The 27,659-nt window shown below is 34.7% G+C and overlaps 6 protein-coding genes and 1 pseudogene across 6 annotated transcripts; 3 read left to right on the plus strand and 4 right to left on the minus strand.

The window, feature by feature from the left end:
- The first annotated feature begins 247 nt into the window (after positions 1-247).
- On the plus strand, positions 248-961 carry LOC17887443 (probable calcium-binding protein CML30). The gene has a single exon (XM_006291836.2). The coding sequence runs from the start codon at positions 359-361 to the stop codon at positions 923-925; it is 567 nt and encodes a 188-aa protein (XP_006291898.1). The 5' UTR covers positions 248-358; the 3' UTR covers positions 926-961.
- A 167-nt stretch (positions 962-1,128) lies between these two features.
- Positions 1,129-2,759, plus strand: LOC17887489 (putative lipoate-protein ligase A). Its single transcript, XM_006293035.2, has 5 exons — positions 1,129-1,233; positions 1,458-1,661; positions 1,743-1,981; positions 2,072-2,220; positions 2,332-2,759. The coding sequence occupies exons 2-5, from the start codon at positions 1,483-1,485 to the stop codon at positions 2,542-2,544; spliced, it is 780 nt and encodes a 259-aa protein (XP_006293097.1). The 5' UTR covers positions 1,129-1,233; positions 1,458-1,482; the 3' UTR covers positions 2,545-2,759.
- A 70-nt stretch (positions 2,760-2,829) lies between these two features.
- Positions 2,830-4,101, minus strand: LOC17884844 (transcription factor MYB117). Its single transcript, XM_006292781.2, has 3 exons — positions 3,807-4,101; positions 3,417-3,707; positions 2,830-3,223 (listed from the first exon to the last, which is right to left on the minus strand). Exons 1-3 carry the CDS (start codon positions 4,099-4,101, stop codon positions 2,880-2,882), a joined length of 930 nt encoding a protein of 309 aa, XP_006292843.1. The 3' UTR covers positions 2,830-2,879.
- Positions 4,102-5,229: 1,128 nt separating this feature from the next.
- LOC17886850 (expansin-A5) lies at positions 5,230-7,235 on the minus strand. The gene is made up of 3 exons (XM_006291643.2): positions 6,957-7,235; positions 6,356-6,647; positions 5,230-5,826 (listed from the first exon to the last, which is right to left on the minus strand). Exons 1-3 carry the CDS (start codon positions 7,129-7,131, stop codon positions 5,517-5,519), a joined length of 777 nt encoding a protein of 258 aa, XP_006291705.1. The 5' UTR covers positions 7,132-7,235; the 3' UTR covers positions 5,230-5,516.
- An 8,070-nt stretch (positions 7,236-15,305) lies between these two features.
- LOC111830743 lies at positions 15,306-15,743 on the plus strand. Its single transcript, XM_023783471.1, has one exon. The coding sequence runs from the start codon at positions 15,306-15,308 to the stop codon at positions 15,741-15,743; it is 438 nt and encodes a 145-aa protein (XP_023639239.1).
- Positions 15,744-20,285: 4,542 nt separating this feature from the next.
- Positions 20,286-20,866, minus strand: LOC111830569. The gene has a single exon (XM_023783011.1). The coding sequence runs from the start codon at positions 20,719-20,721 to the stop codon at positions 20,464-20,466; it is 258 nt and encodes an 85-aa protein (XP_023638779.1). The 5' UTR covers positions 20,722-20,866; the 3' UTR covers positions 20,286-20,463.
- A 1,044-nt stretch (positions 20,867-21,910) lies between these two features.
- Positions 21,911-24,129, minus strand: LOC17885586 (annotated as a pseudogene).
- Between the last annotated feature and the right edge of the window lie 3,530 nt (positions 24,130-27,659).

Consider the following 27,659-nt stretch of genomic DNA (forward strand, 5'->3'; position numbering starts at 1 on the left):
CTAACTATACAAAAAAAAAAGTATAGATTACTTAACAAAATTATATATCAAACCAATGAAAAAAAAATACAAAATAAATAAAATCAAGTCAAACCGACCAATTCTTTTCCTCCAAATAAGACCAAAACTATCCTAACAATTCCAACAATGTTTAAAGAACCTTCCTATCTCCTTTTCCTTTTCAAACAATGACTTTGTCTTTGTCTTCTACTTAAACCTTATCACCTTCCTTGAACCAACACTTACAAATCTCAAAATCTTGTATATATATCTTAACATATACACACAGATTCTATATCTCCTCTAAGAAGCTTTATTCATTCATTGATACACACCTTAAGACTTAAGTAACGTAACCATGGAGTCCAAGAGTTTCTTGTTGGGATCTTCTTCTTCTTCTCTTCCTTTGTTTGCTCTGTTCAACTTGTTCCTCATAAGTTTCTGCAGATGGGTTTCTTCTACACGCATCAGTTTATCTAGATTCTTCCCTCTTCTTCAACATCATCATCAAAGTAGTATCGACAAAGAGAACAATAAACACCAACAACAAGAGAGTTTGATGATCAAACAAGAAGATGATGATCTATGTAAAGAAGATGCAGAGATGGTTATGAGAAGTTTAGGGCTTTTCTCTAATAATGATGGTGAGCTTCAAGAACGGTACAGTGTTACGCAAGTTTCGAGTTTGTTCGAAGAGAAAGAAGCGAGTTTGGATGAAGTGAAGCAAGCTTTTGATGTGTTTGATGAAAACAGAGATGGGTTCATTGATGCAACAGAGTTGCAAAGGGTTTTGAGAATCTTAGGGTTTAAAGAAGAGTCTTACTTAGACAAGTGTTTTGTAATGATTAGGTCATTAGATGGTAACAAAGATGGAAGAATCGATTTTAATGGGTTTGTTAAACTCATGGAGACTAGTTTCTATTGAATTCATGATTCAATAATTACATTTATTCTTTTATTATTATTATTATTATTATTATTATTATTGTTCTGCTTCTTGGAATGAGATTATGAATATTAAACATGTTTATTGAAATTATTAATCAGACTTTTTTCTTAACCACAATCTCTTTGCGGCATTTTATCGAACACCTTGCGCGCATTATAATATAAAGACGCATACATAACTAACACTTAAAGCTTCTAAGCAAGCTAGAGGGTTATCAGAACCCTCCCGGTTCCATTGAAGTCGGAGATCGCCGACCAACGTCCGTCACCGGAATCTTAATTCAGGTAAGCTTTTCTTCTTATTGGAATCAAGATTTGATAACTCTCAATCAAAGTTTGATACTTTAGAATCAAATCCGACCAAAGATTCGAACTTTCGAGATTTGTCTGGTTTTAGTGACATGGGTCTTTGTGGGTTTTTGAAGAACTTCTCTATACTGAATGATACAGACTGTAATGTATGAAGATATTATAAAGTCTCTGTTTTGATGATGGTTCTTGTCTTGTAGTATCATAGAGGCTTCTCAGGTTAAGATGAGTTTAAGTAGAGCTAAGGATTTGGGGCTTCCGTTGATGAATCTTGTTAGACTTAAAGGTATACCAATCTTGGAGCAACTTGGTTTGGAAGAAAGGCTTCTTAGAACATCTTCTGAGAATTGGTGCATTGTTAATGATGGAACTAATGTCCCTACCATTGTCATGGGAATGTCAGGGTAAATGATTACATCTTTCCTCACTTGTAAATCGAAATCATTGCGAAAAATGTTAACTTTTGAGCAATGTCGTCATTACAGGAAGCCTGCTCAGCTTCTTGAGCTTGGACCTGTTATGGAAGATCGAATACCGGTTGTTAAAAGATTTACGGGAGGAGGAACTGTGATTGTGGATAAGAGTACTTTGTTTGTGAGTTTGATTTGTAACAAAGATGATGTTCCGAATGTTCAGCCTTATCCTCGTTCTGTCATGGCATGGAGCGGTTCGTTGTATGGTGAAGTGTTTAAAGGTGTTAATGGTTTCCAGCTACGTGAGAATGGTTTGTGACTGATTCTTTTAGATGTTTAGTTAAGTTACTCCCAGTGGAAAGGTTTAATGTTTCTTCTTTCTTGTACTTTGGATATTTCAGATTATGTATTTGGAGATCGTAAGTTTGGTGGGAATGCTCAATCAATAATTAGGAGTAGATGGATACACCATACATCATTTCTATGGGACTACAATGTGAGAAACATGGCTTACCTTAAACTGCCTTCGAGAGTGCCACAGTACCGGTTGGTATGATCCTTATTTCATCTTGACCTAAGTGTCTTCAATTTGATTACTTGATCCAAAACTCTTTGATTCATGGAAGTTAGTTAACTATTCGAACTGTTTGGTACATTGCAGGAAAGAGATCATACAGATTTTGTGTGTAAAATGAAGGATTACATTGAAAGATCAGATTTTATGGAGAAGACAATAAAGGCTGTGGGAAACCAATTCACATTGAAGCAAGTGAATCTTAAGGATATAGATTCCTATGCAAAGGGAGAACATTTGAACAGCACGAGGCTACTTACAATGGAAGAACTCGAAAAAGCAATGGCTGGCACCAGTTAGAATGCATGAGAGTATTGCTCATGCTAGTTAAGTTTTACTCATATGGAATTTAAAACTGCTATTGTTTTCTGGGTCCTTGATTCTTTACCTCGGGTTAGAACCACTACTTGTGTCTCTATTCATGGCCTAACTCAGAGTTCTTGAGATAAAATGTGCTGGTGTTTAATTTTGTGATATTATTTTGTGATTTTGAATCAGAAATTTGATAAATAATAGTACATGGATAAAGATAAAGAAGATACTTGATTTCTTAGCTTGTCAAGTTAATGGCTAACAAAAGACAGTGACTTTGATAATAATGACAGGAGTAATCAAGTTCTTGATCAGTTCCCACTCTACATGTTGGAGCTTAAGTGGCCTACTCCTAGAAAATCTATAAATGCTGGAGGTTTAGTGGTCTCAATATATCTGGTCACCATTGTATGTTCTGCAGTTGATGATGATGGCAGTGATAATGACGAAGAAGATGATGATGATGATGGTTCCTGGATGGAGACATGCAGTGTCAGTGCCAAGGAATCTGCAGGGAAGGTTGAGTAGTGTTGATGTGGACCCTGCCTCGGCATGCGCGAAGAACAATATTCTTCTTGGAGATACTGAGCTTTCAGGTTAGTAGTTCCCTCTTTTAGCATTTCCCAGCTGTACTTTCTTAGATTCATATCTTCATCATCTTCATTACCTGTAGAACACACAGAAACATGAAAACTTAGAACTCACCTACATCTATAGAATCTCCCTAAAACTTGCAAGCTAGTTAAGTTTGACACCAGTTGACATGTTACATTATGAAACAGCATTATGACTTGACTTCAATAACAGAGCAAACTCAATGTATATGTATCAAGAACTAGACCGGGTAAAAAGACACAAACCAGGAGAAAGATTGAAGATTTTGTGATCTGTGTTTGGTTTATTATGGTTAGACCCATTGAATCTTTGGACGTAAGAACTTGATTGCTGCCTCATCTTTCTTGCCATGAGTACATGCCAGTGATTCTTCAAGGCATTGTCTGTTCTTCCATTGAAAAGCTTAGCAATCATAGCCCATTTGTTACCAAATGCTCTGTGAGCTGCAAGTAGTCTCTCTTCCTCCTCAACAGCGAAAGCTCTCTTGTTAATCCTTGGATCTAACTGGTTAAACCACCTCAATCTGCAACTCTTGCCTTTAAACAAACCCAAAGAAGCAGAATCATTATTAAATTTCACATTTTTGTCCCAGAATATGCAGAGGAAAGATATCAAAGATTTCAACTTTTGTTTACCTGTTCTTCCTTGCATATTCTCTGCAATATGGTTCCAGTTTTGAGGACCATAAACTGCAACAAGCTCCATAAGCTGAGTATCCTCAGAGATCCTCCAATGACCTCTACTACAAACCCTAGAACAACTCTGTTTCTTCTTCTTCTTCAAATCATCATCACTCTTCTTCTTCTGCATCCTGCCTTTATTACAAAACTCTTCCACAGTTTCAGACACTGCATTGTTTTCTCCAAACCCATTAAATGTACCTCTGCACTGGAGACCAAAAGGGTACTCTTGGAAACATGAAAAATCCATCTTCTTGTTTGGTCTCTCCTCTAGCTACAACCAGTGTCTCATATATACACACTAAGAGAGACAACACATAACATAAGAGAAGCATGTGATGTTTTGGATTCTGTTGATGGATATGTTATTCGTAAGTAATCTTTTTCATTACCAAAAATGGAAACCTGAAGACAGAGAAGAACAAGTGTGAGGAGAGAGAGAATGACTCTAAATAGAAAGAAACCCCACGCATACATCTTTCATGGTTGCTCTGTTAAGAAACAGTTTCAGTTCTCTGACATCATTTTTTTGGTTTTCTCTTTTTAAGTTTGAAATATTTGTCACCTCTCTTATTATATTCTTCTCCCCACGCTTTACCATACTCTCTTCAAATATACCATTTCCTTGTATATGTATAAATGTAGGTACAAGAAACCAAAACTATGTATACCCATTTCTAGTTGCACTACTTATATAAGATATAGAAATTATCCCTATGCAAACTAAATTCTAAGTACCAAACTAAGCCTTATTATGTTCATAGTGGCATAAGCAAACATATCCTTATGCAAACTAAGTTCTAAGCACCAAACTAAGACTTATGTTCAATGTTCATAGTGGTATAAGCAACTACATTATTCAAGAATCAAGATTAAGAAAGCATAATGGTTTCAAGGTCTTCGTGGCCCAATGGTTTTAGACCCATTTGTGTTAGGTCCTTTAAAAATATGTATACATGAATTTCAAAGTCAATGATGGCTCATGGCTTACATAAAAGACTAACCACTAACCAATTTATTGTGGACTGGTTCGTTGGACCGCATGGACAATAAGAGACAGATCTTGCTAGGGTCGAGCCAAGCTGGATCTTGTCAAAGATATCAATCTTTTTCTTTGAATTGGTTTTAATTGTAGACTGAGAATTAGGTCCTTTAGAAATCTTGATATGGTCCAGTTTCAATAAAGCCTTTAGAGTTTAGAGAATAGAGTTTTTTTTTTTTTTTTTTTTTTTTGTAAACAATTAACTTTTATGGATTATAATTTGTATATTTTGCATCTTGCCAATATTTTTTAAACCAAGAAATTGTCTTTATAATTAATTTTGTATGTAAAAGAAGAATAAAATTAGGTTGGCAGAAAAGAAAAAAAAAATCTATATATATATAATATGAAATTTTCACTTTAGTATAAAAATACAAATTAGTTAAAGCAAATACATAACATCACTTTTCATTTTCATACATAATAAAACGAGAATTATATTTCTCTTTTTTTTTTCTCGTTCCCACACATATTCGCTACATATCACTATCAGTCCCAATCTCAATTGGTTACCCAAAAAAAAGTCCCCAACTTGAAACCGAAAAAAAAAAGGAAAAAACATTACATAAACCAAACCCGAACCGAACCGAACCGAAATCGAAACCGAAACCCGTTATATATAACTAATACCGAAACTGCCCTCCGGTATAGGTTTGGCCAAAGGACCAACTAGAAGGTGCAACATTGTACGAGACGACACTTCGACGATCACTTGTAGTAACAACAAACGACAGACTTTGACCATTGAGATAAGAGTTGCTTTGCCAATTCTGCCCCCAATTTCTTGACATTAATTGCCATCTTGTCCTCGACCCTTTCATCGAAACCGAGTGTACATCTCCGGCTCCACCCACGTTCGTGACCAGGACCAAGTTAAAGTATGAATGGCCATTGATAGTGAACCTTATCCCACCACTTCTCTTGCACCGAACCCTATCAAGAACATTTTCATAAGTTCACGGGACAAAGCTAGCTCTCATGCACCAAAGTTTGGTAATGTCGCTATTAGATTCAGTTTTGGGTCTATTTAATAATAACCCTACCATATATTTCTACCACATGTATCAACTGGTCCAATGGTATTAAATGTGTAATTTATAGGACCAAAAAGCTGATTATAAATGTTTCAATTTACGCGTTTATAGGTTTTATGAAAAGTCAAAAACAATTACTAAAAGTACTTCAAGAAAAAATGTTTATAACATATACAGAGGTGAGACAAAAGTCATATACATATAGAGAAGAAGTCCATATGTTTCTAAATAAGTACACAACTCTAATCTCTTATAGTCTTATCTTATTATTTGCTTTTTGTACAATTAGTCTCATTTCGACTAGTGAATTTGACTAAACATATATATCAGTAAGTCAAAAAAGGAGATTAACTAAACAGTGTTAGAAACTTTTCACAAATCCTAGTTATATTGACATTAAATTGTTAGGGATCTAATAGAATTAGTACCTTCTATACATAACAGGGATGATACCGGACTTGTACAGCGCGATTTTCTCGTAGATCGGCTGAGAAAGATCGAAATGGTGGTTTGGAGGGTCGCATGCACCACCAGGAGGACAAAAGTTAGTGGCAGTGACCACAATGGATCGGCCTTTGATGCACCATTGAGGATCATTGACACACATCAGCTCAAAACATGCTCCACAGCTAAGTCCTTGATCGAATAACGATGTGCTTAATGCTGCCGTCTCTAGTCCGTAACCTGTGCTGTATAAGTTCCCATAGCCGCATGCTCCACCTAATTTAAGTTCATTAGGCTAAATTAATGTTTCTAATCCAATGAACATTTGTAACAATTGAGACATTAAACATATGGAGAAGTTAAATGCTTAAGCACACAACATTAGATTCAAGATCAATCTGTTTATATAATTCCTAGATTATATATTGTAGATAATTCCATGATTAGCCGTTAAAATTGTGTGCATGTGACAATTAGCTAGAAACAAAGCCGGAAGTGAAATGACAAAACTACCCTTTTCCGAGTTAAGCTACAATGATCCAACCGAAAATGAAAATTTATTGAAGTTATCAATAAGGTTCGTACCCATAGTGCCGGAAGCATCACCACCACCGTAAAAAGTAGCATGAGCATTAGTCCAAGGTCCCATATGACCACCGGGATGATGGCCACCGCCACGACGGTAACTGCCTTGAACGCAAACGGAGAACACTATGAGCTGAACTACCACAAGAACCGAGAAGATTACTAAAGCTCCCATGTTGTTGTGAAGCAAAAAAAAAGCAAATCACAACATGCAAAAGAGACAAAGAGAGAGAAGCAAAAGGGTGTTTTCGTCAATGAATATGATGATGAATGAAACTGGAGAAGAAGAAGAGAAGTGGTATAAATAGGAAGTGAGGATTCAGACAAAGCTTTAGCGGTAATGAATCAATCAGGGTCCATGCAACTAACTATAAAACTCTTTTAATTGTAAGAACCGACGAAAAATAAAAATGAATTTAAGAGTTGGATAAAAGAAAAAAAATTTGTCAAAAATGAGTAGGAATCTTATATAAGTCGTAAAGGTCACTCAAGAAATTGAATATAAATGTGTATCAGATATTAGTAGATGTGATAGTGATACTGTAACATTATAGATTTTTTTTTGAATATGAGAAAGTATTTATTATTTGTTTTAAAGGTCAAAAAGTAATCATAGGGAGACATGATTTGCAATAGCATTTACATATGAGGGTTTGAGTGTTTTTTTGAGACAGATGATTTATAGAGCTCAATAAATTATATTATCTGGATAATAAAGTGTGAATTTAATTTTTATATACGCAATATCTTTATGGTCCAATTTTACTGCATAAATTATTTTTTATTGTATGGTTTATTTTTCTTGATTTGTTATAAATTGGAGCTACATTTTTGTATATTGTGGCAGAACTGACGGAGAGAACAGTTGGGACTTTTCATAAAACTGTAGATATGTCATTGGACAAAAATGGGTACAGCTGTTTTGGAGAAATTGTATATATTTGACTTATTGTGAGTTTTCTGTATGCTTTATTTACACTTTTCTTTTTTTAAAGTCACAATAATTTTATATGTAGCACACATAAACTCCATTATGTTTTTTTTGGGGTATGCTAATTTTTAGTGTTTATTCTCCTTATCCCAAAAATACATTGTAATTGTATGAAAGAAAAAAAATTATAAGCAATATAACTTTTAATATGTATTTTCAAAAGGTTTTCTTATTCACACACTTTATATTATCACAAAATTTCAGATAGATATACTTCTACTAGAGTTTTGATTTATATATTTTCTTTTGTTTTAAAAAATTTGACAATGATGAAAAAATGTTATATTATATATTATTTTTGAATTTGTTGGATCGATTTTTTCGAAAAATTTTGTCGGAAATTAGGAAAAAATTTCGATGGATTAACTTTATTGTGAATTTGTCACAAAAATGTCAAAAAACTGGTAGGTTACAACATTTTAAAATAAACATATTCCGACTAAAAAAGTGACATATTTTCATTAAAATTTTGTGAGAAACAAAAACCTGGTAAACGTATCATCCTGTTATATTATTCTAACAATTCATCAATATTTAATCAAAAAAATGTAATGATTAATTTGAACATATTTCCGCAGAAATGTGAATATAGTCAAATGGAGTTGGCGTTCTTGGGCCCTTGGCCTGATCTAGGCGCTTTAGGCGTGCGCCTAATTGGGTTATATATATACAACCATACCGTTTTCTATTTCGATGATCTATTATTTGATGTTTTCTCTTAACATTTATAAGATGTGAGAGTAGATGAAGAAACCTTTAGATGAAAAACTGGAGATATGTAACATGACATGATTACAAAGAAGGATTATCGGAATTTATGCATTTTGCATCTAATCAAGATATGACTTGTACACAAGGTATTATAGTTTTTTACCTGTCTCAAATGTAGTAATGATTTCATCCGCAACAAAATCGTTTGGAATTATTTATATCAAAGAGGTTTTATAGAGACTAACAAAATCCTAACTTCGATATTAATTAAAATAGTTTTTAATATTTTAAAAATGTTTCAAAAATTGCAAAGAAAGTACGATCGTAATACAATGGTGTACATATGGCATTGCTATTTAGTGGTGGTGTGACATGAGTCTTACGATCTCAAGCTGCTTAAGGTGAGAGATTTTGTCCATGCATGCATGTGATCAGTGGATCTGTACTCTAAAAAAAACATAACCAGTTTTGCAACGACAAATTGTTACAGAAACAAAACAAAACAAAAAATTGTATGTAATAAATACTGATTTTTCTTACAACCAGGAAAAACGACAGATATTTAAATACACTTGGAATGATAGATGCAGGTGAAGTAGTACAGTTGTACAAATGGTAATAGATATATAATATTGACATAATAAAAAAGAAATATATAACCTGAGTTTTAAATCTTTTTGTATGCTTATATATATAGATATATAAGCATATATCAATTGTTATGGTTAAAAAAGGTGTCTTATATATAAGCCTTGAATGTCTTAATTATTTTCTGTTTTTTTTTTTTTAATTTTCTGAAATTTAATTTCTCGACTTCAAAATTTTTGTTTTGTATATATACAAGAAAACATGGGATTTTTCGACGACGATATTTGTCGAAATGACATATTCAGACGAATTTTTGACAAAATTAAATTCTCAAGAATTCTTTGGTTGGATATTTATATTCGTCAAAAATTACTGACAAAAAATATCGTTACAAATTTGTATTTGTCAGAATTTCACTGGAAATTTCCTACAACTATCCGACGAAAATTTTTAGTGGTTAAAAATTTGTCGAAAATTTCTGACAAAATTCCGACCATATTAAAATTACACTAAAATAATTTTAAAAATATTTCTGACAACCAATTTTTTATTTTAAAAATAAATAAATCAAGAGCATTTAAATGAATATATTTACTATAAATCCTTAATCTCACCTTCTTGCAGTTCATTAAGGAGTTTGAAGTTGGCATGTGTGATGTACTGATGTGTCTAACTGAGTATTATTTAATTTTGAAGTTTAAGATCCTTGATGCTGTTCTTGGCCACCTTTTTTAAATTTGGTGGTCATATGACTTTGGTCATATTAAAGCTAATTAATCATGACTTTTACACTGCCACCATTGAATAACATTGGCAACTTGGCATTCACATTTAGATAATAACATTGACTACCATTGGAAATTTTTAAAGAAGTAAATTAACTAAAAATACATTGGCAATTTATCATTAACATTTTTATTAACTTGTGACTTAGCATATGGCTCTATATGTTTCCTCTTCATATCATCATTCATGAGCTTAGGCAGCTTTGTATGTGATGCCATTGCTCAGGGTTACAACAAGTTGGGAAGGATTTTGAGCACGAGCCGACGGCTTTTGTGGAAACCACTTTATAAGGATTGGAAATGGTGATCAAGTGAAAGATCATCACATACCAATATTACCAAATCAAGTGAAAGATCACCACATACCAATATTACCAAATCAATGAAGGTGATAAGTTGTGTCTAAGATCTAGTTTGAAGGCGAAAACAATTTTTCTTGGTTTCTGTGCCTGAGAGCTTCTAAGGCGATTTACGATTCTTTTGTAGATCTCTGCCGGAGATCGGCCTCACGCCGGTTCTTCCGAGAACAATCTTTTCTCCTTCTTTCTCCTCTCAGCTCTATGTCATCTCCCTTCAGGCGATAAAGTGTCTGTTTTCTCCTCTCACCTCCGTCGTCTTTCACGGCGGCGGAACCCGATTCCGGTTGCTTTTTCTGGTCCTCCCCTCCTTATGGGGAAGCACAAATCCTCAAAACGAAAACCTCCTGGTTGGATCTCTCCTTCCAAGCTCCTGTCTGAGAATAACTCCCCACCTTCCCCTTCTCTGATTTCTCCCGCTGTAGAGCGTCCTCTGACTTCTTCTTCGAGCGACCCTCTCTCTCCGGTTATAAATGCCTCAGTCGAAGCTCCGTCTTCTGGCTCAGCCATTGTTTCAAAAATCTGTGAAACCCCAGTTTCAGATCTTCAAGATCTGAGTACGATTGACGCCACAGTGAGCTCTACAAACCTAGACCTCCCTATGCCGCCTTCCTCGACTCTACCTGCTCCCAAACTCACTCCGGAACCGGTAAACTCGACAACTACTGCGAATGTTGAAGTTTCAACAAACCCAGAAGCTACCAAAACCAACGACGAATCTGCAAAGGCTGCGGCGTCACCATCTACCTCCCAAGCCGAACCTAAAGCAAGTGATCCAGACTGGTTGAACTTATTCAAGGGCTCTGCTAAATCACTATCAAAGAAAGGAAAATCTTTCCTTCTCCCTTCAGGTGAAGCTTGTGTGGACATCCCAAATTCAGTGATTGAGAAACATCAAAAATCCTGGGAATCGTTTATAATCGGCCAATTCTACCATGATCCTCCATCACAAGGCACAATACATACAATTGTGAATGGCATCTGGAGTAATCGATTCCGTGATATCTCTGTTTCAAAGCTTGAAGGAAATGCTTTCCTTTTTAGGATCCCAAATTTCCAAACTCGAAACAGGGTTCTAAACCAAAGGCTTTGGAGCATAGAAGGACAAACAATGTTTGTTGCTGATTGGCAACCAGGAGTTACTCCAGTTAAGCCTGAACTCTCTGCTGCTCCAATCTGGCTAGAACTTCGAAATGTTCCTCTTCAGTTCTTCAACGATGATGGATTAGGGCGAATTGCTGGTCTGGTCGGAGATCCTAAGAGCCTTCACCCATCAACTGCAAACAAGTCAAACCTGGAAGTCGCAAAGGTGTTCACGATTATTGACCCCCGTAAACCTCTTCCTGAGGCTGTAAATGTTCGATTCCAATCAGGTGAGATCAGGCGAGTGCTCGTTTCTAGCCCTTGGATGCCCCCTGTTTGTAGTCACTGCAAAGAGATTGGCCACAGTGTTAAGAAATGCAAGACAGCTCCCATTTCGTGCACTGGCTGTAAATCCACCGTTCACACTTTGGATGTTTGTCCAAGAAAGTCAAAGAAGAAGGCTCCAGCTTACCGTGAAAAGCAACCTCCTGTTGTCACGACTTCACCTGCTGCTCCTCCGTCTATCCCTGCTCCTTCTCCTTCTAATCTCTCTACTTCTACCGCTTCTGACCCGAAAGGAAAAGGAATTCTTTCCTCTCCTGTTTCAGGTATCAGCACCCAGAAAGTTTTGGGTCAGTCTAGTGGCTCTCGCCCTCCTCAAAAGCCACTCAGACCTGCAACAGTTTCTCCCACCCGTACTATTGTCTCCTCTGGTGGCTCTGGGGCTGAGGCTGACTCCTCAGATATCTCTAGTAGCGAACCGGACAGCAGTGACGGTGTTGACTACACAGAAGATGACCATTACGATTCTGAGTTCACAACGGTGTTGTCTCAACGACAGCGTCGGCGTGAGCGAGGCAATAGCCTCAAATCTGTCTAATATTTATGTATACAGATATTTTTTGTTGGAATGTCCGAGGCTTTAACAAGCTATCCCATCGTACCGGATTTAAAAAATGGTTTCGAAGAAATAAACCATTTTTTGGTAGTATTATAGAGACCCACGTCCAGCAGCACAAGAGAGCCAAGTTCATCCGCGATCTTCTGCCTGGCTGGAGCTGGGAAGATAATTATGTATTCTCCAACCTTGGCAAAATCTGGGTTTTATGGCATCCAAGCGTTCAGGTCAGCATCATTTCCAAGTCTCTTCAGATGATAACCTGTGAAGTGCAAATGCCTAGTCTCTCAGTGCCCATTATAGTCTCATTCGTCTATGCATCTAACGAGGAATCCGACAGATTGCTTCTTTGGGATGAGATCATAAGTCTTTCTAGTCACCAGTCTATAGTGAACAAAGCTTGGACCTTGCTGGGTGATTTCAACCAAACCTTAAACCCTGCTGAGCACTCTGCTTCAGATGGTCACAGGGTTGACCCTGCAATAACTGTTTTTAGGGACTGTCTTTTCAATGCTTCCCTAATGGATCTTACCTTTAGAGGCTGCTCTTTCACATGGTGGAATAAAAGAGAAAACGATCCTATTGCAAAGAAGCTGGACAGAGTGTTGGTCAATGCCCAATGGACAATGCATCTCCCCTGGTCTTTTGCTTTCTTTGGTGAGCCTGAATTTTCAGACCATGCTTGTAGCTCCATCAGCCTGGATCCGCCCAGGTCAGACCAAAAGAAGCCCTTCAAGCTCTATACTTTCCTTCTTAAGCATCAAGAGTTCATTCTTCTTATTTGTGAGAGCTGGTTTTCTTTTAACTTTGTGGGCTCTGAAATGTTTAGAGTTTCTAAAAAGCTTAGCGCTCTGAAAAAGCTTATTCGGGACTTCAGCAAAAATAACTTCTCAGATATTGAGAAAAGGGTCCAAGAAGCTCTAGAGAAGGTTATTCAATTTCAGAACTCAATGCTGGCTCAGCCCTCCCCTCAAACTGCTAAAGACCTTGTTGAAGCGGAGAGAATTTGGCATATCCTAGAGAACGCTGAAGAGACATTCTTTAGACAAAGATCCTCTATTTCTTGGCTGAAGGATGGTGACTGTAACTCTTGGTTCTTTCACAGAATGGTAAACCTAAGGCAAGCAATGAACCACATCCACTACCTTGAAAACTCTAACGGGACAAAAGTGAAATCTGCTCAAGGAATTCAAGATATTTGCGTTGACTACTTCTCAAATTTCTTAGGAAAAGATGACTCTCCTTCGCTATTCCAGCAAGAGGATATAAATAGACTACTAGACTTCTCCTGCTCCTCTTCTCAGAAGGATGAACTCATAAAGAATTTCTCCTCTCAAGAGATTAAAGACGCTTTTTTCTCTCTTCCAAGAAATAAGTCTAGTGGTCCTGATGGCTACCCAGCAGAGTTCTATACTAGTTGCTGGAGTATTGTGGGTGGTGAGGTGATTTCAGTAGTGAAAGAATTCTTCTACTCCGGGAAAATTCTGAAACAGTGGAATGCAACAACTCTGGTGCTAATCCCTAAGAACAGTAATGCTTCCAAGCCCTCAGACTTCAGGCCTATTGCCTGCTTGAACACGCTATACAAAGTGATCTCTAAACTGCTTGCAGATAGACTCAAGCTACTGCTCCCAGACCTAATCTCTCCTGCTCCCAGACCTAATCTCTCCTGCTAGCCACGGAGATTGTCCAGGGTTATAACCGGAGGAACATCACCTCGAGAGGCATGCTTAAGGTTGACTTGCGCAAAGCTTTTGACTCTCTTCGCTGGGATTTTATCATCGCAACTTTGAGGGGTTTGAGTCTGCCAGACATTTTTATAAACTGGTTAGTTGAGTGCATATCTACCCCTACTTTTTCTATTGCAATCAATGGAACTTCTAGCGGTTTCTTCAAGAGTAAAAGAGGACTAAGGCAGGGAGACCCTCTCTCTCCTTATCTCTTTGTGCTTTCTATGGAAGTGTTCTCAAAGCTTCTTAAGGCAAGGTACTCTTCTGGCTATATCTTCCATCATCCCAAAACATCAGATCAGGATATCTCTCATCTGATGTTTGCGGATGACGTGATGATATTCTTTGATGGTGGAAGCTCCTCTCTACATGGGATAACTGAGACTCTAGACGACTTTGCTGGTTGGTCTGGTTTGACTATGAACAGGGACAAAACTGATCTATTCCTTGCAGGAGTTGAGGAGGTTGAAGCTGCAACAATTGAAAACTATGGTTATCCTAAAGCTTCTCTACCTATTAGATACTTGGGATTGCCTCTTATGTGCAGGAAGCTAAAGATCAGCGAATATGCAACTTTGGTGGACAAAATTAGAGGGAGGTTTACTAGCTGGGCAATCAAAACCTTGTCTTTCGCAGGAAGACTCCAGCTGATTGCAACAGTCATCACCGGCATGGTTATTTTCTGGATTTCAACGTTTAAGCTACCGAGAGGTTGTATAAAGAAAATTGAATCCCTTTGTTCAAGGTTTCTCTGGTCTGGAGGGATCGAAAATATGCATAAAGCAAAAGTAGCTTGGGCTACTGTTTGTTTGCCAAAATCTGAGGGAGGGCTCGGTCTTAGAAGATTCACGGAATGGAATATTGCATTGAACCTTTTGGTCCCTTAATACATCTGCTGGGGGAAGGCGGACCTAGAGACTTGAGGATTCCTCTCTCAGCGGCTGTAGCGGATGCCACGCAAGGCACCAGTTGGAACTTGCCTTCCCCTAGATCTCAACAAGCTCTTGAGTTACATGCTTATCTCTCTACAGTCACTATTCCTCTGCAATCTAATATCCATGATAATTATGATTGGGTAGTGAATGGGGAAATTTGCAATGGCTTCTCTTCTACTAAGACTTGGGATGCGCTGCGTCATAGAGAGGAGGAAAAAAGCTGGGCTCCTCTAATTTGGTTCAAGGGTGCTACCCCAAGAAACTCCTTCCATATGTGGATCTCTAACCTAAACAGGTTGCCCACTCGTGCAAGGTTAGTGTCATGGGGAATGCAAGTCTCCCCTCTCTGCTGTTTGTGCTCTTCCTATCCAGAAACTAGAGACCACCTTCTTCTCTCCTGTGGGTTTAGCTCTGAAATCTGGAATCTGGTACAGACAAGACTAAGGCTGCCTATTTTGCTGTTCCAAGACTGGGACTGTCTCCTCCTTTGGCTCAAGCTCAGCACTGCTTCTTCTCCTTCTATCCTCCGAAAGCTAGCTGCTCAAGCCACTGTAAATGCGTTGTGGAAACAGAGAAACAATCTGCTGCATAACCATCTAGTCATTCCTCCGACCATCGTCTTCAAAGCCATCGACCGAGAGATCGTAAACACCATCTCTGCAAGATGTCATCGCAAAAGCTTCCGAAAGCTAATGCGTTTATGGATATGATTTGTAGCAAATCCTTTGAGATCTGTTGTTGCTTCCTTGTTTTTTCTCTTTTTGCCAAGGAACCAAATCTTAGGTTTTCTATTGTAAATCCGAACCCCTTTCATTTTATATGATATTTACCAGTTAGCAAAAAAAAAAAAATGAAGGTGATAAAAATAAACTAGAACTGAAGTTTTGTATTAGAATCATGATTTCTGCTCGTAGATCATATTAGGGCTTAAGAACTCAAGAACACATAACAAAGTGAGAACATATTTTTTTTTGTTTTTTAAACTGAAATTAGTTATACTAATCCATTTAAGATATACACTTTGAGAGGTGTATTCAAAGTAGAATTCTAAGATATTTGTGAAGAATTTATAAATCATATGTTATTCAAACATTGATTTTAAAAAATCTCATGAAATCCATTGTTATTGAAATAATTATTTCAAAATCCACTGTTATTGAACACAATTTGTGGATTTGGTTTGTAAGGATTTTGAAGGATTTGAGAGGATTTGAGAGGATTTGAGAGGAGTTCCTTAGTTAAAAATCCAAAAATTTAAATTTCATGGTTTTATGTGATATTTGAAAAGATTTTACAAAAATCATATGAATTTCCCTAAAATCGTCAAAAAATTTTAAAAAACTCAAGAAAACCCAAATCACTTTAAATTCTACTTTTAATACGACACCCTTATATATCACCGGCTTAATTAATTACACTTACATAATGACTATATAAAAACCGATCCTCAATAAAAAAAATGTTTCAAAAACAAAATATATATAATAATGATGACTCATCCTTGACTCTTTTTTGTTTCATGATGATTTTAGTAAGAAAATGTCGATGTGTTCAGCTTGCAAAAATTAAATGACATCAATCATGGTACATATACTAATAAACATTTGAAATGTTGAATCTTTTACTAACAAAAAAAATACCAAATTAACATTTGATGCGCAATATTGTTTTGGTTAGCTATTTGATGCCCAACATCACTATTTGAGTAGGTCACAATAAAATAAAACCTCAATAAATCCTAAAATAAATAAAAAGGGAGACAGACGCGTAAAAATTGTAATAAATTATTGTCTAGACAGTTTAAAGCCCACGTATTGAAGTCATCAACATGGCACGCCACTTTTGTTTTTCTAAATTGGCTTATTAATTGTCCCAAAACCCAACTTTTTGAAATTACATATAACTTTCAATTTATTGGCAAATGCAGAATTCTTGGTCTAAATATAATTTTAGTATGATTTTTATCATTGTTGATCATTTTATAGGATTTAAATAACAATTTTGTATATATAATTAATAAATATTGATGTTCCACATAAACTTTTTATTATTAAACATATTGCGTTAAACAGTAAAATAGTGGTTCTCACCTTTGTATAATTTGTAACGATGTCAAAAAAAAAACACAATCTTTTAATTATTCTTTTACATTCATTAGAAAAGTTTTCCAATCTTTGTTCACGAATTTCCAATTATAATTAGTCGAATATAATCATGTGGTTTTGATTTGAACCCATAATACCAAACCAAAAATTAAGTTGAATTTTTAGTTTCAGTGTTCTTGACTAAACCGATAAACATATTTTTAATTAAGGTTTGGTTAGCGTCTAAGAATATTGGTTTGGTATTGGTTCAGGTAAAATAGATCAATTTATATTGTAATTGATTTTCTTAAACTGAACTATACCAAAATAGATCCATGTATACCAAAATAAAATCAGATTTTAGTATAACATTTTTACCAATATTAGAATTTAGCTGAACTGAAGTATTACAATTTAACCAACTTAATAAACTTTAACCAAATTTCATTTTTAAGGTAAACATAAATATTAATTACAAGCCAGTAATAGTAGTGATTTCCATCTAACAAAACTACAAAGTACCCCTAGGAATGGTATCCGAACCGAAATTTTGGAACAAAACCAAACCAAAATTTTTGTTTTTCGGTCCGATTTCAGTTAAAAGAAGATAACTGATCGGAATAGATTATAATTTATAATTGGTTTCGGTTTGGTTTGTCCTAACCGATCAAAATATAAATTAACCAATTTCTTTTACAAGGTAAACGTAGATATTAATTACAAGCCAGTAATAGTAGTGATTTCCATCTAACAAAACTACAAAATATTTCATTTAAGGAAATACGTTTTATTATCAAACATGTGTAAGTCACTAAAAGAAAACATAGCTACTTTAATTATTTGCTTTAGGTTTTGTTTTGTTTTATGAATTATTCTGGGAAAAGGATTATTTTGTTTTGTTTTGTTTTATGAAAACATAGTTTGAACCAACCATTGGCAAAACTCATAACTCTTTCTCTAACATGGTGAGATCATATCAAAGTTTCTATTAGCATTTTTGGTATATTTAGTGTTAAGATTTCAAATGGTCATATATATATATATGGACCCATTTAATTAAGAAGATGTGGTTTCGAAACATCTTGTTTGGTTGAGTATTTATTTACATGTTTGGAAGAAGTTGAATCTCTGATATATATAGGTTTTAATAGGAATCATTTTAAATTTTTGGTAATTGTACGAAATAAATCTCTTAAATAAAAAAGTAACAGTACGAAAACCTATAATTTATTAACTCTTTCAGTTAGAAAACGTGTAATAAATTTAAATATGGGCGTCATAGTACATGAAATATACATTGGACCAATAAAAAACAAAAATTGGATTTTAAAATCAAATATGAATTAGCGAACAACTGGTTGTTGTTTTGTTTAATTTCATGCATTAGACCAAATGGATTTTGCTTTGATAAGAGAAATAGAGAATATAGATATTATACTATGCAATTCTCCAAATACCACCAAAATGAGTTTATTTTTCCAAACATATCTAAAATATCATTATTAACTATATTTTCCAAAAATTTCATTAAAATGTATTTTTATACCAAAAATACCACAAAACTAAACCTAAATTTTTAATAGTTTAAAACCAAAACGATCTTTAGAAACATGTATTCGAACAATGCTCGGACCAACAAAATCAGTGATGTCTGCAATTAAGTCTACCACATTTGTAGTTTCCGGAAGATCTCTGTCCTTCCCTAAAAAGAGCACTAGTAGACGTGAAAATCAACCCAAATGTTAGAGTATCAAGATGAGCGAAAGTGGTGTAGTGATTAAGAAACGAGAAATAATGGGTGATCAAGATTTATGGGTGTTTGCTATAGTGAGTCTTAGGATAATCAAATCGAAGATTTCGAGAAGAAAATATTCCACCGTTTTACTTAACTCTAATGCTCCATTATTGTCACGGTGTCAGCTGACTTATCATCGTCAAACGGTTATCTAACATTGTTACGGTAAATGTTGACTTTGGCTAATATCATATAATTGAAGTAAAGAATTTTAGTTTTTAATGGGTTTAGGTTGGTATTTATCGGATATTATAATTTGAGTATAAAAAAAGCTGTCAAAAAGTTGTGTGGTTTGATTTTGACCATATTCAGTACAAAACATATGTAACAAAAACATCAAAATTACATATGTTAAAACATAAAAATGAACTGAAAACACACTTCAAAGATATAATAAAACTCTAATTGGATACACAAACTTTTTATCTACTGTTAATGCAAATATTGTTACACGTTTTCACCATGATATGCTTACGACGTCTTAATCTATACTCAAATTTGGTAGAACATTAGTACCCATTCTCACATGCATGAAGCAATGGGTGGTTGGAAAATATTGACTTTGACATGACGCTATTTCAGCGAATTATGTCGGTGTGTACAAAATAAATTTTGTTCCAATAACACCTAAGCTTAGGTCCTAGATTTTAACTTCTAACGCAAATTATTTACAAAAAAATATATGGATCGTACGATAAAAACTAAAGCAATCTTTGAATCATATTTAAAAAATTGAGTATTTTTGCTATTTATGGTGTTTTATATTTTTATATTGACCAAGAAAAAGCCACGAACATAGCTTTACAAATAGTATTTTTCGTCTATTACATCATCATTTATACTAATATTTGATATAATCTTATCCTATTACAATGATATTCAACTACGGAAAATGTAAACAAAACAATACACATAAATTATAGACATTTTCTTCATCTTAATCTTCAAGCTCTTCCATTTGCTTTAGCTTTGTTGTTCACCTATGAATGTGTATCGTATAGATTAAGAGGCCCAATAATGAGTCTTATCTCAAAATGATCTACGGCCCGAATATTTCTTTACGAGTTGATGTGTTGTCGTGTTAATGTATTATTTTGGTAACATGTGAATATTGAAAAGAAAAAGGAACCAATATTTCCCCTTGATAATATGCGGACAGGTACAAAGTTTGCGTGCCAAAAAATCCGCTTTTACGTCCAATTTGGTTTATTTGTTTTGTTTTCTTTTTTAGATACCAATTTCTTTTCTTTATTTATAAATTTATAGCTAAGAGCATATACCAAGTCAAAGTCAACTTTAGCCAACCATGTCGGAAAATATCATTCCGTTCATATTGCTTGGGTAGTTGTGTGTATACATATCATCAAGAATTAAAATTAATATGGTCTCGAAGATCAAAACATATTCTTACAAGACAAAAAGAAAAAGAAATCTTGAAAGTTCAAGATCCAAACATATCATAATAAAAATGAAACAAGATACTCATAGAAATGTATATTTATAACATACATAGAAAACAAAATAAAAAGGTTATACAGAAACATTGATTTTTCAAAGAGAGATGAACCCTTCACTAACAAGCAAACCAAAGAAGAGTACGAAGAGACCAGCACCAAGAGACTTGCCAGGATCAACATAAGTCTGAGAATAAGCACCAAGAGTCAACGCAGCACCAACAAGTCCGATCACCAAAGATTGCATGTTTCTTCTGCTCACACTTCTTTTTCTTGGCTTCACCTTCTCTTCTTGATCTACTACAACTTCTTCTTGTTCTTCTGGTTTCTCTGTCTTTCTTCTTTCTCTCACCATTTTTTTTGTTTGGATTCTTTGATGAATGGAGAGATTCTGATTTATGATTCTATGATGCTTGGTTTTTGGTTTGTATGTGTTGTGAGTTTGATGTTATTATAAGTTAATGATGGAGACAAAATGTGGTCTTTTGGAGATTGCTTTGAGGCCTTTTGAGAGGTAGTAAAGTCAACTCTTTATAGAAGAGTAAGTGGTGGGTATAGATCCAAGATTATTATTTTAACTACTATTTTTTTTTTATAAGACAACAAGTTGTCAGGGTTGAAGTTGGGCTAATGTATCATGTTGACAATAATAAAATGTTACTGTAAAATTGATAAAAATAAAAATTATAAGGTTGTTGTTATATTAAATGTTCAAAATTTTTGACGGGTCAAAAAGATTATATTTTACATAGAAATAAGAAAAATACTAATGTTATCATGTTTTGTTTAATTTTTGTCGCACCTGCTAGTTAATCAATCTTAAATTTTCAGTAAATAACTCAATTTCAACCGTCAGATTTGTCTTTTAAATTTCTAAAACCGCTTCAAATCCTAAATGCATGCGTCTGTAAACTCTCACAACCGCAAACGTTACATTTAAACCCGTGAAACTTTTAATTACATCTTAAATTTTATTAAAGATATTTATTCATTAAGATACACCAAAGAATTCCCCTTTTTCCCTTTTTCATGTTACGCTCTGTATTTTACCAAAAAAACAAGTTGAGACATCGACATAACCATATTTTGGTTTTCTCCCTATAAATCAAATAAATTGTTCTCAAATAACATACACCCTGATCCTTGGTATGATAGTGCCTATCCATCGATGAACTTACCATTTGCTACTAGACTAAGGTCACTTCACAGTTTCTTGGCATGAGTGTGATGGTCCCGCTCTCTATATATTTGTGGGTATTAAGCTAATGGGCCGGCCATTGTGGCCCAATGTTGACAAAAAAAAACCTACACCCAAAATAGTATTAAGAAAGTATATTTTCACGTTAGATGCCACTATAAATATACAGGTTAAAAAAATCAATTTATAATAGTCATAAAGATAAAAATGTCAAATACTACCCACTACAATTTAATTACGTTCAAAAAGAAAAAGAAAATGCTTTCATAATTTCAAAAAAAAAATATTACTATGCATCGTAATCAAATTGAACAAAGAAGATTTCATATCTAACTTACCATATTAATTTATTATTAGTCAACATATTTCACCTCTCATCTTTGTTTGATTACTACTTTATATTCTACATGTACTTTGTAAATTTTTCAAGATCAAGCTTGATCAATACAATTCAATTGTCTCTTATTCAAGCTTGATCAATTCAAAGCCTCATACATTAAGTTCAACATTTTACATTGTCTTTAAGTTCTTGACAAGCTTATCCAAAGAGTTGTATGAGGTACCCCCACTTTTCACAGAGGCTTTGAGCTTTTCTTTTAGAACAAGGGCTCTCTCCTGCATCATGGCACCTTCTTCATCCACTATTAACCTCTTCACAGCTCTCTCAACTTCTCCTCTATCAACTTCACTACCTTCCACCAGAAACCCTATCCTCCAAACACTTTCTACATACATAGCATTCAACTTCTGCTCGCCATGAAAGGGCTTGCAAATCAATGGAACTCCTTGTGCAATGCTCTCAAGTATTGAGTTCCATCCACAGTGGCTCCAGAATCCTCCCACTGCATGATGTCCAAGTACTTCTATCTGTGGTGCTCGTTTCACAATGTATCCTCTTTCTAAGACCATTTTACTGACTTCTTCTGGCAATGACTCTATCCCATTGAAGCCAGGGATCAAAACTGGTCGTATGACCCATAAAAAAGCTGGTTGCTATTACACAATCCCCAAGCCATCTCAAGCACTTCCTTTGGTTCCATTTGAACTACAGTTCCCACGCTTACATATATAACTGACCGCGGTTTCTGCTTGTTCAGCCACTCAATAGAGCTTCTGTCCTCTTCAAGTAAACTAGAAGGTTGGGAAGCTATCATGTGAAGTGGCCCTATATGGTATATAGGAATTCCAATGTTTTGTTCCATCAATGACAAAGATGAGCTCTCTAGACAGCTCACCGCGTTGATGATAACAGCCGAAGCTGTTCATGTGTTGACTACTTCCCTATAGAGCTCAAAAACATGTTCTATTGGCCCCATTCTTGACTTTGCTAGGTCTTTGTATCGTAAAGGATACAAATTTTCCACCACCTGTTCTTGCATTTCAGGATCAACAAAGTAAAAAACAAAATAGTGAAACTAGTGGATTCAGGATGTGTTACTATCTATATATACATTTTGAAGTATATTTTGTACTAAAATCTATTTTGGGTTTATTTTATAATATTTGCATAATTAAACCCTTGCCATTTGAATTAATAACAAAACTTAAAAGTAAAAATATTATAACTAAATCACATGCAAATCGCAAAATTATAAACAAATATTTATTTCATAAAAAAAATCCTAAAATCTCTTTCTAATAAATCAAATCTCTCTCAAATATATTTACATAATCTTTTTTTAAAAAAACTGTATTATTACATAAAACATATGTATAATAAAAATACAATTTTCCGCTAAAAATATTAAAATTTAATAATATTATACATAAATATGATTGAACGGGGTTCAGTTTATATAAATATGATTATATATTTCTTATGGGTCATCATGAAAAAAAAAATGGTTCCCCGATTTACTGCATGTTAAGACCTAGTTAATATTGTTTAATCTGAGTACCTTCCATGTCGACCAAGAACTCGTCAGCATTGAGTTTGCTTAGTATACAACATGAAACACAATTTGTAGCACATTGAGTGCTGAAGATGATCCACTAGGAAGATCAAACTCCTTAGCTACAGCTCCACTAAAGAACATGAACTCGTCGTAGATGATGCAAGCAATATCACTCGTCGTAGGGATCAAAAACTGAGCTATACACCAAGTGCTAATAGCTCAATTGGTAAAGATCTCTGGCAAAAGCTTAGAGGTCGCTGGTTCGAATAGCGCTTGGGACGAAACCATATAACATGCTTTGGTTTCGGGTCTGAATGGATGTATGGGTTTCAGCCCAGAACCTCTTTGATTATTCAAAAAAAAAAAAAAAACTGAGCTATACAGTCTTTAAAGCTTGTTTCACTGGTTTTGTTGAGCTTTATCATAAACTCCATCCCTCCGAGTCTTTCGAGTTCGGACTCTGGTAAGCTTTCTTTTAAGGTGATAAACTGAAAACCAGGGAATTTTTGATAAGAGGAAGAGCTTACTTGATTGAAGTGTCTCTCAACAACTATAATCGAGAAGCCCTCCGAGTAAAGGGCTTTCCCAAGTTGCATCATTGGAGTAACATGACCTTGTGCTGGTAATGGAACTAACACGATCCTTCTCTTTGCTTCTATTTTCTCCATTGCTTAACCTCTTTTTTCTCTTGTAATCATCCAAATTATTATTAAGATCATCCAAATATGCAAATATTATATAGTTAAGTCTTCCTCGTGTGGCAACTAACCTAACTACACGTTAAGAGAGTTGGTTGGTTTGTTTTGGCTCATATAAGAGTTGGTGGTTTTTGGTTTTGTTTTAGAGATTTAGATAATATACTATAATTAAAATGTCATGAGGTTTACATTATACTATCCAAATATATATGAAAAAATTTCCTTGTAGTGGTCCTTCAAATTATTCATAGAAGTCTAAGGAGTTAGTATACAATTACAACAATACATTTACTTCCAAAACTAGCAACACATATGGTTCTCCAATCTTGATCCAATTAATTATTAGATCAAAGGATTGGTATAAAATTTACGTATTATGAGTTTTTTTGGTTAGAAAAAAGTGTTACGAATTTTGCCATAAATTAGAAAATAATTGATGTTTAATTATGCAAGAATCTCATTTTCTCACTCTAAAATTTTACGCAACTATAAACTAATATTACATTCAGTGAGTTTAAATATTTTTAACGGACTTTTCTTGATCTTGTGGCGAATCTAGAAAGCTCGGAATAATATTATTTTAATAAAATCTAGAAAGCTCTACCAAAATAACTATCCAAGCAAAAACTGAAACAAAAGAATGGTTAAACGTTCAAAATTCCTCAAAATAGACATCAGTTCCTTGAACACACCATGATTCATCATAGGAGAAACCGGTCTACAATATATTAAAATGCAATTATGATTCTGGTTTTGACAATATGACTGGTCAAGTCATTAGTGGATGGATTGTTCGTGATCATTTAGGAGAAGCAAAATATTGGGGTTCCGTAGAGGTGGGAGGTGCTCATTCACCTTTAGAGACAGAATCAAAAATACTTATTTTTGCTATACAACAAATATGGATCTAATTTTACTCAACATCTAAGAAGAACTCACTTGGTTTCTTAAATGGTGGATGATAGAGGAGGAAAACAACCCAACTAAAAGAAGGATGCAGCACCGAAAGAAACGGCAATTGGTGAGATAAAGCGCTCAGAGCTAATTCGAACAAAACATAAGGAAGAGTTTGATTGAGAAGGGATTGGGTGGCCAGGAGATAGATCTCGATTAGGTAGGAGATTTTCTTTTTCATTTTATATGTTTTAGCTTTAATTTATTTGTTTTTTTACTTTTGATTTATTATTTATTGTAAATTATGAGAATTATTACAATAACGATTCTACTACAGATTAATAAATCTGCACTATTTGGACGTCGAACTTAAGACCTTTTGGGGTAGAAACTTTAAACAACCATTGGTCAACCACTACACCAAAGGAGCTTCCACTAATTTATTTGTTTTACATTTTTTTTAGTTTTTTCCTTTTTTAATATTTAATGAACCTTTTTTAAGCATATAAAAAAAACCACATTCTCTTCAGGCCTGTCCCTTCACCCATTCTTGTGATACATTTGTATTGAGCCTCAAAATTTTCAAGCCCACTTTGTGAGAAATTTGTTTTAACCTAATAAACTAAAATTAATATTTAGTAAACAAAAGGCCCCATAATTTGTAAAATGCCTCAAAATTAGCAAAAAAAACCTTAATATTAACCAAAAAAAATCTTATAATTAGTAAAAACATATTTAACGAAAATAACCAAAAATTATGAAAATCTCACCATTAGATAAACAAAATATAGCAGTTTTAGTTATAAAAAACCCCTAATTTGTTTTTTGTATTTGACCCCCAAATTTACAGGGCCGACACTGATTCTCGTTGGCATGAAGATCACAAATTGGCATACCAAATTATTTTTTCCCAGTTTCTGACATTTTAGTCTCGTCCATGTTAACTCTTGAACCTTTATCTTTTATTAAATTTCCATTTCACATAAGGATGAGTAAAGTAACTAATTCATATCAAATTCTATATGTCGCTTGGTTCTTATGTCGCTTTAATAATATAAGAATGACTCTTGGGTCTTATGTCGCTTTTACTTTTGTAGCCGTTTTTAGAATGCTATTTATTCAGTTTTGGATGCAGCATCTCCGGACCGTAGATCACCAAGTGTGTTCTCTGATTTTTCAAAGCCTCATTTCATGTTTTAGCCCTAGTTTTAGTTGCTTAACTGTTATGTATGCTTCTATTATTTCCTTTCTTGCTAACGGGTTGACATATGTAGATGCAGTTTCTTTGGCCTTTGTAGCTTCTCTGCTGTATTTGCTGAACCATTTCTCCATTGTTGGAAAGTAAAATTATCTATAAAAAATTTAGTTTGACCCAAAAAAAACTCGAACTTAAATTTTCTTCTTTCCAACTACACATGAATTATAAAAATAGTCTATGCTCAATATATAGGAAAATAATTCATAAAAAAAAAGTTCAAAAAATAACTTTAAATTCATAATGATAATTGTTTTTAACATTACAAGAACAGCTGAACATGAAATGTTGGAACACAAACAAAATAATAATATACTTGAGTTAGTTAATTATTAATATTCCACAAAAAAAATAGGTCGCCTAACACAAACAATGAAATAGAGATCATCTACATTACTATATATATCCTTTGGCATATCGACACGTAACTTATTTCAAATCGTTTATTTATGTTTCGTGCTAGGAAACGGGTCAAACTCCACTAAAGTACTTTGATTAAATTAGTAAGAACAAAGATTAATTAGTGCTTACCATTTGAGGAACCATTGAGATGTATTGAGAACAACTACTACTAAACACGTCTGATGTTTGGTCTTTGCCTTACATCTTTGTAGATCATGACGTTGACCAACGACAGTATAAACCAATTGCCATGTAAAAACAGGTTTTTTAGTTTGAACTAATTTTACATTTAATTCAATAAAAATGATATATTGGACGGAAAAATGTCGTTTAACCCATAAATTTCAGAAAAATTTGAAAACATTTATGGATTAAACACTTCATAAATTTTCGTTTAACCCATAAATTTTCGTAAAAGAAACAAGCTAAAAAAATAAAGGCTTTTGAGAGACAGAAAAATCGCTCCCTTCTCTCTCTCTTAAAACCGTAGCCGCTTTTTTCAGATCTGCGAGGGAGGAGACGATATGACCTCCAATCTTCTTTTAAGGGCTTATGCTCCTATCCCTCCCCACCCTCTCTGAATTTTCCAGTCCTTCATTATCGACAAGTTTGTTTCTCGGTTCGGTGGTTGGGGCTGGCCTAGTTTCTTTGGTGGTTATGTGGAGTGGTAGATCCGCCTTAGACGCCTTATGTGGTCGAGATAGACGCTAGGAGCCGCCTTGCTGTTTCGCCATTGCTGAAGACTCAGTGGTTAGGTCTAAGGTGGCTCGGCTCGCGGTGTTAGTTTCGGATCTGTAGCAGGTGGCGAAAGTCAAAAGGCGGGTAGGAGGGTTCACCTTTGTTGGATTGATTAACGACCAGTTCTTCTCAGATATGTGTGTTGGCTGTATCGGAGAGTTGTTGGCAGTTATGGTAATGTTGCGCCAAGAACCTAACTGCTACCGAGTTTGG

Source organism: Capsella rubella, unplaced genomic scaffold, assembly GCF_000375325.1.
Source record: "Capsella rubella cultivar Monte Gargano unplaced genomic scaffold, Caprub1_0 scaffold_5, whole genome shotgun sequence".
Taxonomy (NCBI): Eukaryota; Viridiplantae; Streptophyta; class Magnoliopsida; order Brassicales; family Brassicaceae; genus Capsella; species Capsella rubella.

Excerpts from the sequence above, each read along its gene's own strand:
- LOC17887489 (XM_006293035.2), top strand. The coding sequence starts at position 1,483 with ATGAGTTTAAGTAGAGCTAAGGATTTGGGGCTTCCGTTGATGAATCTT. Across the intron at positions 1,662-1,742 it reads ATTGTCATGGGAATGTCAGG|GAAGCCTGCTCAGCTTCTTG; the intron begins GTAAATGATTAC and ends TCGTCATTACAG. Across the intron at positions 2,221-2,331 it reads GAGTGCCACAGTACCGGTTG|GAAAGAGATCATACAGATTT; the intron begins GTATGATCCTTA and ends GGTACATTGCAG.
- LOC17887443 (XM_006291836.2), top strand. The coding sequence starts at position 359 with ATGGAGTCCAAGAGTTTCTTGTTGGGATCTTCTTCTTCTTCTCTTCCT.
- LOC111830743 (XM_023783471.1), top strand. The coding sequence starts at position 15,306 with ATGTGGATCTCTAACCTAAACAGGTTGCCCACTCGTGCAAGGTTAGTG.
- LOC17884844 (XM_006292781.2), bottom strand. The coding sequence starts at position 4,101 with ATGGATTTTTCATGTTTCCAAGAGTACCCTTTTGGTCTCCAGTGCAGA. Across the intron at positions 3,708-3,806 it reads GAATATGCAAGGAAGAACAG|GCAAGAGTTGCAGATTGAGG; the intron begins GTAAACAAAAGT and ends GTTTGTTTAAAG. Across the intron at positions 3,224-3,416 it reads AATCTTCAATCTTTCTCCTG|GTAATGAAGATGATGAAGAT; the intron begins GTTTGTGTCTTT and ends TGTGTTCTACAG.
- LOC111830569 (XM_023783011.1), bottom strand. The coding sequence starts at position 20,721 with ATGGTGAGAGAAAGAAGAAAGACAGAGAAACCAGAAGAACAAGAAGAA.
- LOC17886850 (XM_006291643.2), bottom strand. The coding sequence starts at position 7,131 with ATGGGAGCTTTAGTAATCTTCTCGGTTCTTGTGGTAGTTCAGCTCATA. Across the intron at positions 6,648-6,956 it reads TGATGCTTCCGGCACTATGG|GTGGAGCATGCGGCTATGGG; the intron begins GTACGAACCTTA and ends AACTTAAATTAG. Across the intron at positions 5,827-6,355 it reads ATCCCTGTTATGTATAGAAG|GGTTCGGTGCAAGAGAAGTG; the intron begins GTACTAATTCTA and ends TGTTCTTGATAG.